General features: G+C 58.3%; 3 protein-coding genes across 24 annotated transcripts in view; 1 reads left to right on the top strand and 2 right to left on the bottom strand.

Moving 5' to 3' along the window:
- The window catches only part of LOC127487103 (uncharacterized), a 54,188-nt gene extending 52,638 nt beyond the window's left edge, over positions 1 to 1,550 (bottom strand). For 4 of the 13 annotated variants that reach the window (XR_016227598.1, XR_016227603.1, XM_089323725.1 and 1 more), the window contains exon 1: positions 658 to 1,512. The gene's annotated coding sequence lies outside the window, so the exon portion shown is untranslated. The other 9 variants (XM_089323728.1, XM_089323730.1, XR_016227599.1 and 6 more) reach the window with 8 other exon arrangements.
- Positions 1,551 to 2,152: 602 nt separating this feature from the next.
- On the top strand, positions 2,153 to 9,489 carry EOLA2 (endothelium and lymphocyte associated ASCH domain 2). 10 transcript variants are annotated; one of them, XM_089323720.1, is made up of 4 exons: positions 2,153 to 2,633; positions 4,422 to 4,544; positions 7,956 to 8,237; positions 8,950 to 9,489. In XM_089323720.1, the coding sequence occupies exons 3-4, from the start codon at positions 7,985 to 7,987 to the stop codon at positions 9,243 to 9,245; spliced, it is 549 nt and encodes a 182-aa protein (XP_089179846.1). In that variant the 5' UTR covers positions 2,153 to 2,633; positions 4,422 to 4,544; positions 7,956 to 7,984; the 3' UTR covers positions 9,246 to 9,489. The 10 variants fall into 10 exon arrangements, with proteins under 10 accessions (XP_089179846.1, XP_089179850.1, XP_051687580.1 ...); XM_089323724.1 differs by having other exon boundaries at positions 2,219 to 2,366; XM_051831620.3 differs by having other exon boundaries at positions 2,239 to 2,366; positions 4,422 to 4,483.
- Positions 9,490 to 11,696: 2,207 nt separating this feature from the next.
- Positions 11,697 to 13,120, bottom strand: LOC138847481 (heat shock transcription factor, X-linked member 3-like). Its single transcript, XM_070066350.2, has 2 exons — positions 12,632 to 13,120; positions 11,697 to 12,272 (listed from the first exon to the last, which is right to left on the bottom strand). The coding sequence occupies exons 1-2, from the start codon at positions 13,118 to 13,120 to the stop codon at positions 11,697 to 11,699; spliced, it is 1,065 nt and encodes a 354-aa protein (XP_069922451.1).
- Between the last annotated feature and the right edge of the window lie 2,068 nt (positions 13,121 to 15,188).

The following is a 15,188-nucleotide window of genomic DNA, read 5'->3' as shown; positions in this document are numbered from 1 at the left end:
GGAAGCAGAACTGGGATTGCCAGCACAAGAGGCGGCAGAATCCCAGGCCGTACCAAGCAAGGAGTCCTGGTGGAGCCAGCTGGGCCAGGACCAGCAGCCACACAGCATGGCGTGAGCCCCACAAGTGGTAGGCCCGAAGGGTGCAAAGGCCTGGGGCCGACGTCCTGGGGTGCCTGGACTGAAACAGCAGAAGGAACAGGAGAAGGCTTGGCCGAGTTTCAGTAGGGGACTGATGGGGACAGGTTTGTGACTCAGAAGCGAAACTGCTGGGGCGTGGAGGACTGACTGGAGGCAGGGAGGACAGAGGGCCCCCAGGCCAGTCAGGCGTCAGGTGGAACAGCACAGGTAGGGACACTCGGGCCTGAACTCAGGGAGCAGCAGCAGGTGCAGCATTCTCCCTACAGCTCTCTCAGAGGTAGGGATGGAGACCTTGGCTCTCAACCCAACGTCCAGGGCTGGGTAAGTGAGGGAGGCCGCCGAAGGTGCAAACTTTTCTCCTCACTTGCAACCCAGGCCTGAAAGTCAGATCTCTCCACCCGCCCCCACTCCCAACTGCTCACCCAGAGGGACTAATTCAGAGGAGATCCCCGCAGGGATGCTCAGCCCCCCACCCCACCCTGGGAGAGAGGGCACAGCTCAGCCTAGAGCGTCACAGACCTCAGGCAAGGCTGCCTGCCCCTCTGGCCGCCGACACCCTCTGGCACACACGCTGGGAGCTGGCTTATGTCCTGAGGACCCGCGGGCTGCCACTCTTGACTCCTGCCTAGGGGCTGAGCACACAAGCCTCCCTGCTTGTCCAGGGCTCTGCCCTGCTCTCTGCCCCGCCTCCAGCTTTCTCACAGCTGCCCAGCAGGCCCCTGCTCCTCCAGGGGGTGAAGGATGCCTCCCTCCAGGGGGCACTTCAGCCCCAGCTCCTCCTCCAGGGTACTATGCTGGCTCCCCGCCCAGCTGGCTCCCCACTTGCTGGGCTCCATCCCGCAGCCCCGCTGCCCCCTGCAAGTCATCTCCAACAGTCCTGTGCAGCTGCCCCCCCTCTTGTACACCCAGCTTCTCCCCGAGGCTTCCTGCAGCTCTGCCCCTGCTCCTCTTTACAGGGCTCTTGCACACCCAGCAGCTCCCCCAACTCTTCGCCAGGGCTCCGCCTAAGCCCCTCTTCCACCTCTGCTCCCAGAGCCACCGACCTCCTCAGTGCAGCTCTGCCTACCCCTCTGGCCTGCTGCAACTCCTGCTCCTTTGCGAGCGAGCTCTTAGCCACAGCCTAGCCAAGGTCCTCCGGCGACAGCTCCACCTCTTTCTACCCGTCAAACAGAGCTCAGCTCCTCCCCCGCCAGCACTCTCAGAAACCTTGGCTCCCATCTGCCACAGCCACGGCCCGGCCCCAGCCACTCCTCCAGCACTTCCTCAGAGCCCTGCTCCCTCTCCCCTCACCCACCCCAGCCCCAGCCTAGCCCCAGACTCCTACCCAGGACCTAGTCACAGCTGCCGCTTCCCCACCCGCAGCCTGCCCTCCATTCCCGCCCAGGCATCCCAAGTTCCGCCCCATCCCTCCCTCCCTCCCTCCCTCCCCAGGCTCTCGCAGCCCCACCCCGGCACCGCCCCTACACGTCTCTGCCCCGCCTCTCCCGCTCTCAACTCCGCCCCAAGAGCGTCCCCGGAAGTCCCGCATGGCCCCGCCCCGCCCCTCCCACAGTCCCACCCCGCGGATAGGCCCTTGCACGTTTCCCGCCACGCCCCCACGCCTCAGACCCGCCCCTGACCCAGAACCTTCTCAGGGCCCCGCCCCAACTCCTTCCCCGGAAGTTCTGCACAGCTCCCCCTTTCCTCCCGCAGCCCTACCCGCTACCCCTCGCCCACACGGCCTCACTAGTCCGTCCTTTCCCTCCAACAGCCAAGCCCCCACTCCTCTCCAGCATGCTTGTCAGGGCACTGCCCTTTCCTGCCCTTCTCTTCTGCCAATCGCTTCCTCGGAATCTCCTGTAGCTCCGCCCTGCTCCTCCCACAGCCCCCCTCCTGATGCCTCACCAGCACGTTCTCCAGCCACGCCCCTCCCCTCCTAAGACCCGCCTTCGACACTGCCCGCGACCAGTCACTGCCCGGCTGGCCCAAGTCCTAGCCCCGCCTCCGACTCCGCCCCCGCAGTTCTCACAGCACCGCCCCTTCCCAAGTCCCGCCCCGTCCCTCCACACCTCCGCCTCCAAGCTCTCGCCAGCCTCTCATCCCGCCCCCGCCCCCGCCCCCGCCCCCGCCCGCTCCTTTCCAGCGCTGCCCTGCTCCACTGGGGTCCTGGGCTGTGGCCTCCACACATCCTCCTGCAGCAGGTTCCCGCACCGGAGCCCTACTCCGGCCACAGCGCCGCCCCCAGCAGGGTAAAACACCCAGCCCCCCTCCAGCCCCAGCTCCACCCCGGCCCCTGCGCACGGCCCCCTCCGGCAGCTCCGCCTCCGTTGCTAAGCCCCATCCCCAGCAGGCTCGCTGGCGGACCTCTTCCCGCCCCTTCCGCTTCCTGCCCCGAGGCCCTCTGTCTGAGTGGCGTCCCCTCTCTGGGCCTAGGGTCTCGCCGAGCCCTCCCGCGTCGTCGCCCGACCTCCGGGTGCTCGCCTCACGACCCTAAAGGGTCCATCGCCTAGTGCCCAGTGAGTGTGTGCGTCAGTGCGTGATCACGTAAGTGCGTGGCTATGGAACTGCCCTGTTGAGCGGCCGAGTACGTGCCGGTACGCACGTACGTGTGTTGCGTAGTGCGTGACGTGTCCGTAAGGGCGGAAGTGCGTCCCCTTAAAGGGCCAGTGAGGGCCCGGCGGAGACCATGGGAGTGGCTCACGCTGTCGTCTGCCGGAGTCCCAGCGGCGGTGTTCTCGGGGACGACCGTGGTGTCCCGACTGTGGCCGGCCGGGCGCTCTCTTCTCTCCCTGTGGCCCGCGACGTCTCGGCCGGGCCTGGAAGCTGGTAGTCCTGGGGCTGGCGGCCTTGCTGGGCCGAGCCCAGCGGCGATAGAGCTGTCCTGGCGTGTGGCCAAAGGCCGGAGTCGGCCCAGCTGGCCTTGGACTCGGAGGACCCCGTAGGTGCGGTGGCAGTGAGCCCGGAAGCGGCTGGAGGGAGCCTGGACGTGATGCGCCAGGGCTTGGGTGGCTGCACTTGGGCGAATGGTACCTGTGGGCCGGAACCCCGTGTGGGACGTCCCGAAGCCCCCGAGCCTGTCTCCTCCTCCAGCCAGCATCTTGCACCCTGGCTACTTCTCAGCCTGTGTCCCAAGGATGTGCCCCTGGGTGTGGCGAGCCAGTGCGCTGCTCCACACACCCAGGCCCCACCTTGACCCAGAGACTGGGAGGGGCCCAGCTCCATGGGTCCTGTGGGACCCCATGCCCTGCCCGCCCTCCCCAGAGTTAGACTGAGGGACCTGGGCCCCCAGACCTCTGCCTGGTGACTCTGTGGGGGCCAGTGTCATTTTTCCTCTCTTAGCTCCTGCTTGCTCGACCTAAGAACGCGGCCCCCTCACCAAGACGGGTTTCTGCCTGCCCGCTGGCGCTTCATGTGGCCCTTGAGCCTCGCGCGCTCTCCCCCGCCATGTGAGCCGAACCGGCGCTGGCGCTTCATGTGGCCCTCGAGCCACGCGCACTCTCCCTCGCCATGTGAGCCGAACCAGCGCTGGCGCTTCATGTGGCCCTTGAGCCTCGCGTGCTCTCCCCAGCCATGTGAGCCGAACCAGCGCTGGCACTTCTCCTGGCCCTTGAGCCACGCGCGCTCTCCCTCGCCATGTGAGCCGAACCAGCGCTGGCGCTTCATGTGGCCCTTATCCACGCGCGCTCTCCCCCGCCATGTGAGCCAAACCAGCGCTGGCACTTCTCCTGGCCCTTGAGCCACGCGCGCTCTCCCTCGCCATGTGAGCCGAACCAGCGCTGGCAATTCATCTGGCCCTCGAGCCACGCGCGCTCTCCCTCGCCATGTGAGCCGAACCGGCGCTGGCGCTTCATGTGGCCCTTATCCACGCGTGCTCTCCCCCGCCATGTGAGCCGAACCAGCGCTGGCACTTCTCCTGGCCCTTATCCACGCACGCTCTCCCTCGCCATGTGAGCCAAACCAGCGCTGGCGCTTCATGTGGCCCTTATCCACGCGCGCTCTCCCTCGCCATGTGAGCCGAACCGGCGCTGGCGCTTCATGTGGCCCTTATCCACGCGTGCTCTCCCTCGCCATGTGAGCCGAACCAGCGCTGGCGCTTCATGTGGCCCTTGAGCCGCGCGCGCTCTCCCTCGCCAAGTTAGCTGAACCAGCCCGGAGTGCCACGTGCTGGGGTGGGTGTCGTCCCCGAGTCCGCCTGCTGCCTGTTGTTGGTCTGCGTTGTGTGCTGGGTACCAGGCCTGCCTGTGCTGCTAGCCTGCATTCTGTCTTCTGACGACCTCTTCCCTCGTCTCCTTTTCTCTCTGCAGGTGAAGGAGCCAAGGCAAGCAGGCAGGCAGGCAGAAGAGCGCTCCCTCCTCGGGCGAAGCAGGTACCATCTGCAGCACCAGGCCGCGTGAGGGGAGTTCCTCTGCACCCTTGGTGCCTTTCAGGTTAGGGCACTTCTCACCGAGGATTCCCCCCACACAGTGCGTGTCTGATTGCTACGATTCCTGTGACGTTGCTGAGAAAGGGGTTGGCTAGAAAACCGGGAGGGAGAGACTGGACAGATCCTCATCCTAGTGCCGGATCTCAGTAGAGGTAGTAGAAATGGCCAGGCGCCCTGGGCTGCATTCAGCTCTCCTCGGAGGTAATCCAGAATCAAGGAACGGGGTGAGCCTTTGTCACCTGTCAGCAGCATGCTGTCGCTGAGGCCCGACAAGTGTGTGAGGAACCCTTGTGTGTGAGCCACCCTTGGGTGCTGGTGTGCACACTGCTGAGGCGTTGCGGAAGGCCGTTGGCCGGCATGTAGTAGCGTCCTAGATGTGGGTGCCTGCACCCGGGCAACCTCTGAAACGGGTCTTCAGTGAACGTTAGGGGTGATGTCGTCTCCTGTGGCAGAAAACGGGACGCGGCTTGTCAGTCGGTCTCCATCGGTAGAGGAGTAGTCAGGTAAATGCCGAGACAGAGAGCAGGGGGGTAACACGCAGGCAGTGAAAACTAAGGGAAATGGAGATGCACAGAGGATGTGCTTGATGTGTGGCTAAATGGAGAAACCGTGCCCTGCCCCGAGGTGATGTGGAAGGAACGTCTCAAACCTGTGCGTTGATTTGCCAAGGGGGCGGGACAAAAAGGCTGGCTTTGCAGCGGCAGGGAGCTGTGCCACAGTGCTGGGGACCAGAAGCCCGAGAGCAAGGTGTTGGCTAGGTCTGTTTCTTCCGTGGGCGGTGAGAACCTGTCCTATCCCTGTGTCTTAGCCACTGGCGCTGGACTGACACGTGTTGGCCTTGCTTGGCTGACAGAAGCATCTCCCCGGGGCCCTGCCTTCACCTCATCATGGCATCTTCCCTGTGTGTGTGTGTTTCTCTTCCAGTTTCCCGTTTCTGGGGATACCGATTGCGTTGGGTGTGGGTCCATGCGAATGATGTCGTTCTTACTTGATTGCCTCTGCAAAGACCCTGTCTTTCCGTATGTGGTCACGTTCTGAGGTGCTCAGGGTTGGCACGTCAACCCACGCGTTTTCTGGGATGCAGGGGAACCCATCGTGACCTATACAGGCCCTAGGGTAGGAACAGAGTTGGTATGTTCCTGGGGTGGACGTGAGGCCTGTGGCGAATACAGGAGAGAGGGGTGCAGGAAGCCAGGGCGGGGAACCAGACCACGAGGGAGCTCGTGGGCCCTCGGGAGAAGTGGCAGCATCTGTACCGGTTGGTGCACGAAGCCCTTTGTAGGTTCCAGCAGAGGAGTGACAGAATCTGCATGCCCCAGTGCTCTGGCCTCTCCCTGGGTCTTGGACAGTAGAGTACAGTGGGAAAGTGCCAAGGCAGTGGGCCAACAGGCCAGGACACCAAGAAGGCCGCCCCGGTGGAGAGGTATGCAGCGAGATTGTGACCATGGAGAGTCGATGGAAAGGGCTGGGATCCAGGGTAGGTTTTGGAGGTAGTGCCACGTGACATGAGTAGTGGATACTGGAAGGAAAGGGAGGCTGGAGAGCTGTTAGGTTCGTGGCAGGAGCCCTTGGTAGGTGGTGACGCCTCTTACAGAGGTAGAAGGTGGTGGATTTGGGGTGGTGGTGGGTGGGGCCCCAAGTCTGTGCTGAGACTGAAAAGGTGTGTGCTGCGCCCAGGGAGGCAGAGCAAGCCAGCAGGAAGCCTGGGAGCCTGGTGAGTGGCACGCTGAGCCATGTTGGGACTGCAGAAGACCAGTCGTTGGCGCCTGAGCGGACACACTTACTGGTGGAGGGGAGGGACAGGAGTCAGAGGGAGCCTATGGACCAGCACTGCTCAGAGGTCTCCACTGTGCAGTGGTTTAGAGAAAGGCTGTTGTTGGACCAGGAGGCACACGTGGCCTCAGAGGGGTGTTTGTCGACTGGTAACGACGGGTGCAGGCGTCGTCCTCTGAAAACAAGCGTGCGCGCGTGGGAGTGGGAAGCAGTGATGCAGATTGAGAGCAGTGGCAGGACCCAGGCCTGCAGTGAGCCAGAGGGGCGGGGTCTGGGGCAGCTCCCCCAGAGGAGCAGGAGGAAGGCGGATGACGGGGCAGAGAGGCCAGCAGGGCAGCCTGCGGGGAAGGGTGCGAATGCCAGGCAGCTTCCGTCCTGACAGGGCCTTGTGTCCTGAGGGTGGGTCTATTTTCTTAGAACCACAGGACACACGTACGGGTAAGATCTTGTCCTCAGAGAAAGGACGGGGAGGCAGGAACCAGAGTGGAGGGTGGTGGCTCGTGGGTGGCGTGCAGAGCCAGGGATGGGGCCTCCGGCCCAGCGCAGAAGAAGATGGCAGTGATGAAGATGAGTAGCCACCTTGTGTGGCTGGTCAGGGGCCAGGTGCTGGCTGTGTGCCCTCAGTGCCTTGTCTCCTGTCCTTCCAGCCAGGTGGAAACTCAGGCTGCGAAAGATACCATGACTAAGCTGAGGTTTGGGCTTCCAGCCTGCGGCTCTCTGGACCTAGGGGCTGTGCTGCTCCCAGCGCGGTGCTGTTTTCCATGGGGGGGGGGGGGCGGGGGAGACAGGCGACACTCTCCCAAGGGACACACAGAAGAGGCAAGGGCCGAGACACGCGTGTGTGAGGTCAGGGCCCGAGTGTTGTGCCTGTCACTGCTCATCCACAAGGGTCCTCAGTGCAGCACGGCCCTGCTGTGTCAGGTGAGCATTACATTCGGTGATCCCAGGCTCAGGACCTGGCCGTAGAAGGGGTGTGCACACTGGGGCCCTTTGTTTTCCCTCTCGTTACCTCTTTCTGAGGTGGGGGGGGGGCAGGGACTTGAGGGAGGGTTGGAGGGGTCAGGAGGCACACCCGGTGGGGGCCGTCTGGCATCCTCAGGTGTCCAGGGCCGGCTACCAAGGATTTGCACTCAGCAGCCGTGGGGAGGGAGCTGAGCAGAAGCAGGCCTACCATGTGTTGGCGCAGCAGGCCCTGGGAGCTGAAAGCATTGGCGAGGGGACAGTGGGGAGCAGGAAGAGAAGCAGCACCCAGGGTGGTCCCTCTGCAGAAAGAGGCTAGAGCTGCGCCTGTTGGCTGTGCAGCCCCAACTCTGTGCCTTCCCTCCTCTGTGGTCCCCTAGGACTCTTTGACCTCGGTCATAGCGTTGAGCAGATGCTGTCCCGCCTGTGCCTTTTTCTAGCTGTCCTGTCCTGTCCCATGAGCTCCTCAGGGGCCCCATCTGGTGGAGCTGCATCATCCGAGGCTCTTCTGTGGCGCCAGCCGTGGTGCCGGCCCTCAGTGACTACGTGGTGCCTGGTAGAAGGCAGCGAGCCGTTGAGATGAGTGGGCTTTCAGGGCACCGGGGAGACGTTGAGGAGCGGTGAGACTCACTGGCCGTGAACGTGGAGGGCCAGTGTGTGATATTCCTCTGTGTTTCCACAGGCCGCCGAGGCCCGAGGAGCTGGCAGGAGATGAAGTTTGGCTGCCTCTCCTTCCGGCAGCCTTATGCGGGTTTTGTCTTAAATGGAGTCAAGACTTTGGAGACGCGCTGGCGTCCCCTGCTTAGCAGCCACCAGGACCGTACCATCGCCATCCACATTGCTCGCCGGGACTGGGAAGACGTCACCTGGCAGGAGCTGCTGGTGGAAAGGCTTGGAATGACTCCCACTCAGATTCAGGCCTTGCTTCAGGCAGGGGAAAAGTTTGGGCGAGGAGTGATAGCCGGTAAGTGAGCAGCTACTCGGGAGCTGTTTCCCTGGGAACCAGTGGGTGTGTTTGTGCAGATTCCTCACGCAGCATGCCTTCAGAGGGGCAGTCGGGGGCCTCGGTTGCCCCTTGGGGTCTGACGGGCGGGCGTAGGTCCGTGTCTGCGTGTGGCAGCTGTGCCTGTGCGAGCTTGTGCTGCAACAGAGGCCACGGGAGGCAGCCTAGCACAGAGCGTCTGGCAACCTCCAGAGGCAGGCTCCTTGCCTGGCGTCATGTGCCTGGCCCGCCCCCACTGCGCTCAGCATCACGGGCGATTCCTCGAACTAGCTTCTCAGTGCTTGAGGTCTCACACTGACATCTGTCCCCCGGTGACCTCCTTGGGCATCTTGTTGCCCGCCGGCTCCCTGTCAGCAGTTGGGTCCCGCTACTGGGTCGGCTCCCTGTCCCGCGCCTCAGAGCTGTTGCTGGGACACACACTTTCCCTGTGTGCCTTCACTGAAGACCGAGTCATCTCCTCCTCATTTCTGTAGCCTTCTGACTGCCTCGCCCAGGACTCCCCGGACAGAGTTGGGTGTGTCATCCACGCTCAATAAGAAGGTCTCAGCTCACTGTGTGTCTTTGTGGTGACATCACCTTAGTCTGCAGCGCTCGTCGCTTCCAATAGCCATGTTGCACAAGCAGGCCCTGGTTCCTGGAAGGGAGTCAGTTGCGTGTTTCTCTCTCTGCACAGGGCTCGTTGACATTGGGGAAACGTGGCAGTGCCCTGAAAACTTGGCTCCCGTGGAGATTGTGGAACTGGAAAGTCAAGCCGTTCTGACCGACCTGAAGCAGAAGTACCTGACTGTGATTTCAAACCCCAGGTGGTTACTGGAGCCTGTGCCCTGTCAAGGCGGAAAGGATGTGTTCCAGGTAGACCTCCCAGAGCACCTGATCCCTCTGGAACGTGAGGTCTGCAGAGTATGCATCCCTGCGGGGAACATAGCTGACACCTCAGCTCACCATCATGTGCAGGTAGATCTATATTAATCAGGTCAAGCTGGAGTTACCGTTGCCGCGAAGACTGCTGCTACACACCAGGGGAGGTTCACATACGTGGATTTCTTTGCTTGGATGAAGGGAAAGAGGGGTGAACTCTGCCTTGCGTGATGCGCCGAGCTCATTGACCATGTCTCAAGCACTCTGACCTTTAGAAAAAAGGAAATGCCTTGGCATGGTGCTAGTTTTGGTCCTGCTACTTTCTGAATGGTACGAATAAATGCGTTGAAGGTAACTGTTTAGTGTTTGGAGCTCTATCATGTGTTTTTCCCTCCTCTTTGTTCCAGATAAAACTCACCAGATGTCCGAGCAGCATCCAGGGGATGTCGTGGGGCCTCTGGGGCCGGCACTGCACGTTTGCCTGGCAGTGACCGGCCAGTCATGATATGCAGGGGGAAGAGGGGTCAGACACAGAGCAGCTGTCTGTCCTTTCAGAGCACTCTCGCTTCGTTGCCGTAGTATCTGGCATTCATGTAGTATGTGTGTTACGTGTCACACAGCTGCTTCCTAGTCAAGAGGACCTTAGATACAGGCCTCATAGAGGGAGGTCGACTTTGAAAAGTGATGGAGCGGTGTTCATTTTATAGCAAGCCTGTATGTGTGTGTGAGAGAGTGTGTGTGAGTGTGAGTGTGTGTGTGTGTGTGAGAGAGAGAGAGAGGTCTTAGCAGCGTTTCTGAGTGGGGGTTCTCTGTGAGGATTGTGCCCCTCCTCCCCAGTCACTGAATGCAATGGCAGGTGTGGGCCCTGACTTTAGCTGGGCCCCTTTGTGGGGCTTGGATGCTGGGTAGGTATGCTCAGCTGCCGATCTGAAACTTCTTGGAAATATTCAGGGGGCCTTGAGGAAAGAATCTCATTTCAAGATCCCCGAGTAGTGTAAGGTGATACCCCGAAGGCCAGGAGCCAGACTGTTCTGTCTCCTGACCAGCAGGCAAGTCCCAGGGTACTGGATCTCCTTGGGCTTGCCCTCAGCATTTCCTGGCAAGATCCTTGGCTAAGTATGTGAAAATGTTTCAATAGAAAGAAGGCAGCAGGGAGCAAAGCATGTCCTGGACAGAGTTTTCTGCTTCCTTGGGCTTATGCCAGTTAAATTTTATATATACATAAATATATAAATACAGATCCATATAATATGGATATTATTATATATAATATAAATATATAGATATAAATACACACACATATATCTATATCTATATCTATATCTATATCTAGATATATATATATATATATATATATATATATATATTCTAGTCCACAGTTTCGATGTGACTTGTCCCCTAAAGTTTCATGTGTTGGAAGTGTGGTTCCCAAGGGTGGCAGAAATGGGCAGAGGTGTATCTTTTTTAATTTTTTTTTTTTTTTTTTTTTTTTTTTTTTTTTGACAGGCAGAGTGGACAGTGAGAGAGAGAGACAGAGAGAAAGGTCTTCCTTTTGCCGTTGGTTCACCCTCCAATGGCCGCCGCTGCAGCCGGCGCACCGCGCTGATCCTGGCAGGAGCCAGGAGCCAGGTGCTTTTCCTGGTCTCCCATGGGGTGCAGGGCCCAAGCACCTGGGCCATCCTCCACTGCACTCCCTGGCCATAGCAGAGAGCTGGCCTGGAAGAGGGGCGACCGGGACAGAATCCGGCGCCCCAACCGGGACTAGAACCCGGTGTGCCGGCGCCGCAAGGTGGAGGATTAGCCTATTGAGCCACGGCGCCGGCCCTTTTTTAATATTTTTAAAGATTTATTTATTTGAAGGAGTTAGAGAGCGGGGAGAGGAGAGGGAGATACACCTTCCATCCATTGGTTCACTCTCCAAATGCCTGCCACGGCCAGGACTAGGCCAGGCTGAAGCCAGGAACCAGGAGCTTCACCCGAGTCTCCTACGTGGGTCCAGGGGCCCAAGCATTTGGGCCATCTTCCACTGCTTCCCCAGGTGCATCAGCAGAGAGCTGGATCGGAAGTGGAGCACCCAAAACTCAAACCTGCGCCGATATAGGACGGTGGCAGCTTAACCTGCCACACCACAGCGGCAGCCCCAGTGGTGGACCTCTAAAGTGCAGCCTGGGAGAGGTCCTGAGGTCCCGGATATGTGCCCTTCAAAGGGACTGGTGGACTCCAGTCTCTCTGGCTCCCTGCTGTGCAATGTGAGCTCTTGCTCCTGCATGAGCTCCCGCTGTGATACCACCTGCCGTCAGCCCCCCCCCACCCCCGCTCACTCCTGCCAGAGGCCCAGTTGGTGGGGGCCACTCATTCCTGGGCTTTGAACCTCCAACTCTGTGAGCACACCAAACCTCTGCATAAAGTTATTCTGCCTCAGGTGTTTGACTGTGGTCATGAAAAACAATTTAATGCGGTATGGACAGTTGGAAAGAACACAGACTTGTGATTCTAAGAAGACCAAGACAGGCTTGTTGTTAGGAAATGGTGATCTTTATCAATTTTCAGTGCCCTGCGAGTTCATGGAGGTGGATTTTCCCTGACCCGTTCACAGAAGATACACCTGGAATTGGAGGGACTCTCCTGCTCCAGGGGCTGATTGTAAGTCATGGTGAAGAGGGCAGCTAACAGGATGGAGTAGCAGGTGGTGTACAAAGATATCATGGAATCGTAATCGGGATAGGCTACGGGGCTGCTGGTTGCTTCCCCGGCACCTTGCATTCCAGCTGTACCCGGAGGTGCAAACAGGACATTGGAAGAGGTGCCCTCCCCACTTGGGCCACGCGGCTCCTCGGGAGCATAGATTCTCAGGGGGCTCACAGTGATGTTACTCATAGACCAGATGCCAGAGAACATGAGTGACTGGCTGCTGATGGGGCTGTGAGCACTGGCAGCTTCCCTCTGGGCCCTCCTCTCAGCTTCTTCATCTTCCTTGTTGGGCTGCGTCCGTGGGGATCGTCTGGCAGCTACCAGCTTCCTTTTCTTCGGGCTCGCTCCGCAGGTGGATTGCCGACCGAAGCGTCTCTGGTCTCCTTTTCTTTGAATGTTAGCGAGAAGGGCAGGCTTGTCTCTCTGAAAATTGACGTTGCGATATATCTGAAACAGAATGGGAGATTTTAGTCCTTCTGGGATGAAGTTTGTTGCTGGGACGTGCCCTACAACATCAGCTCACTAAAGATAAACGGTTCATAGGGTGAGGCAGAGGTGTGTCCGATGACGTTCACTGGCCTCTGAGAATCTTTGCCCGGACCTGCAGACCATCTCTGAGCAGGTTGTGGTGTCCTGTCAGAGTCTATACTCTCCTGTGTATACGTTTACCTTTCTGTAAATAACGTCTCACATATAAAAAAGCGATTCTTAGAAATTAAACACGTGTGGTAGGTCCTTGATCTTGGTGCTCTACAAAGATGTTTGGGTAACAGAGAAATAGGAAACAGAAAAGCCTTCTACTTTACCATCATTTTCTTGTTCCCTGGAGAGAGAGCAGACTTCTTGGAGCGTATTTTACTGAACCCGTAGAGGTTAAGCTGACGGGTGAAGGTCTTTATGCTGTCCGTTTCAAAAATCCTGTCCCCGTCTTCCCGAAGAAGGACTTCCCTCTGGAAAAGGTCATTCTCGATGATCACAGTGTCTCCATCTTCGTTCCAGCACACAGACTCAAATGCAGGGTCCTCCACTATCATCCAAAGCTTTCTGGGGAAGGAGAGCCCACAAAGGATATCGCTGCCTTGCTTGTTGACTGCCACTTGACCCTGGGAGCCTGGAACCTGGAGCCTGCGAGTAGGAGCCTGGCTCACTGCCTCCTCACTGAGCTGAACCAAAGCCTTCCCTGAATCCACATTGGGAACCAGTGAAGAACTGGACAGGCCCTCAATAGCTGCCTCTCCACTGGCAGGGGGTCCCAGCATGGCCTCACAGCTTTCTGTACTACTCTGACTAGCCATGGAGCTACACCAGCATTGGGGACACTGTACCCAAGACCGGTATCACTCTCCTAGCAAGTCAAAAGCGCTTTAGTCTCAGAAAGGCTATCCAGTATATAATCTTCCCACGAAATTCTAGAATCCGAGTGGTGGGCCAACCAGTGGCTGAAACCCTCCTCTTTGCCATGTGATGTCACAAGGGTGGGGCACAGCCAGGCCACAGAGGGTGGGGGAGGGGATAAGTGGCCGGGCCCTTGACTTCTCTGTTTTCTCAAAATGTAGAAACTTATCTTTCTGGTTCCCATCAAAGTCTCCTCTCTAGTGACAGGTGCATCAGTTCATATGTCCTGGCCCTGAGTAAGTAGAAGGACTGTGATACCATCGCTGCTCACACTCTTGAAGCTAGGGGAGGCCTGTTGCTGACCCCTCTCAGGGCCAGTCTTCAGTTAGTTCTCATTTTGGTATCAGCAAGACTGCCCGGGTCAGATGGGCCCCTCCCAGAAAATGGTGGTCCCTGCCAGGTGGGTTGGCTGAACCTCCCTCAGCCTCCCCCCACCCCCGGCTTTCTGCTTTGGTATCTTCCAACGACTCCTGATGGTTGCATCTGCTTGGATGGGCCTACGTGAGTGTGTTCTATTGCCACTCATTCAAGTTGTCCCCAGAGGAGGGCTCTGCCTGGGTGCAGTGGGAGCACTCCTGGTGGCCCTAACTGCGCTTGCAGTGTCACTCAAAGCACTGTTGTGTGATTCGATGGCCACATCCTCAGCGGTGCTTTGGAGTTGCATGTTGAGCTCCTCTGGCCCTCAGATCTCGCCCTTCTACAGATCGCAGCGAGATAACCTTTAGTTCCCATTTCTTCTCATAGATGCCATTCTCATCACCCAAGACATGCCCCCCTTTGAGGCTGCTTTACACAGGCACTATCCGAGGAGAAGTTCCTACTTGATTAGCTAGATGTGATTGCAGTAATCGACACGACCCATGTGTAGGTGTTGCAATCAGAAACTGTGTGTGTGGATGTGGAGGAGAAAACAAGAGTCATTTTCCACCAAAGATAAAAGGATAAGACAGGGGTTTCGGTGACAGGTGACAGCTAGGCGTTGTAGGCACCTGTGTCCTGAATATCCAGTGGTCCAGCGGAAAGGCTTTCCCCCCAGGGCTGATAGGATCCCGGGTCCTCCTCCCACTGAAGAGCATCCTTTTGCTTTTCTGAGGGTCCACCTTTGTCTCTAAAAGGGGAGAGCAAAGGGTTGGAAAGCGTCTCCCTAGATGCCTTTCAGTCTAGAGGCTTTCTAACCCTTAAGGCTGCCCCCATGTTTACATTCAGATTCACTCCACGGTCGTCATGATTTTTTGTAAAATACCTTCAAGCGTCCATTCATTCATCTCCGTGGGGTAGATGAGAGACGCAGAAAAGAGAGCAAGCTCTCATCCACTTGTTCGCTCCCCCAAGTGCCTACAATTGCCAGGGCTGGGCCAGGCCAAAGGTAGGAGCTGGGAAACCCAATTTAAGTCTCTGTGTGGGTGGCAGGGACCCAAATACTTGAGCCATCACATGCTGCCTGCTCGGCAGCTCAAAGCTGGAATTAGGAGTGGAGCCAGGGTTCTCACTCGGGCATTCTGCTATGGGCTGTGGGTGTCCCAAGTGGCAGGTTAACCACTATGCCAAATGCACACCCCCATCGTGGTTTTAAGAGGTTTACAAAGTATTTCTTCAAGGACCCAGTTTACCCTGTAGGCGCATGCACTTAAGAGGCCAAGGACTGAAGTGGAGGCTGTTGGTGGCTCTCCGAAGAAAGCCCCTAGAATTTTCAGTTAAAGAACCGGGATCCTCTACTGACATACCAGAGTTGTTTTTCTTAAAGAAGTTCATTCTCTGTTTTGTTTCTAAGATGTATGTATTTACGCGTGAAAGGCAGTTACTGAGAGAGAGGGAGAGAGAGAGCTCTTCCATCTACTGGTTCACTCCCCGAATGCCCAGAACAGCCAGGATTGGGTCAGGCCGGAGCCAGGAACCTGGAACTCAACCTGGGTCTCCCATGTGAGTGGCAAGGACCTTCTGCCTCCCAGGCTGCACATTAGCAGGAAG

This window comes from Oryctolagus cuniculus, chromosome X (assembly GCF_051225735.1).
Source record: "Oryctolagus cuniculus isolate XC-2025 breed Fujian yellow rabbit chromosome X, ASM5122573v1, whole genome shotgun sequence".
Lineage (NCBI taxonomy): Eukaryota > Metazoa > Chordata > Mammalia > Lagomorpha > Leporidae > Oryctolagus > Oryctolagus cuniculus.
The sequence above is the reverse complement of the archived record's forward strand: the minus strand, read 5'-3'. Positions and strand labels throughout refer to the sequence as shown.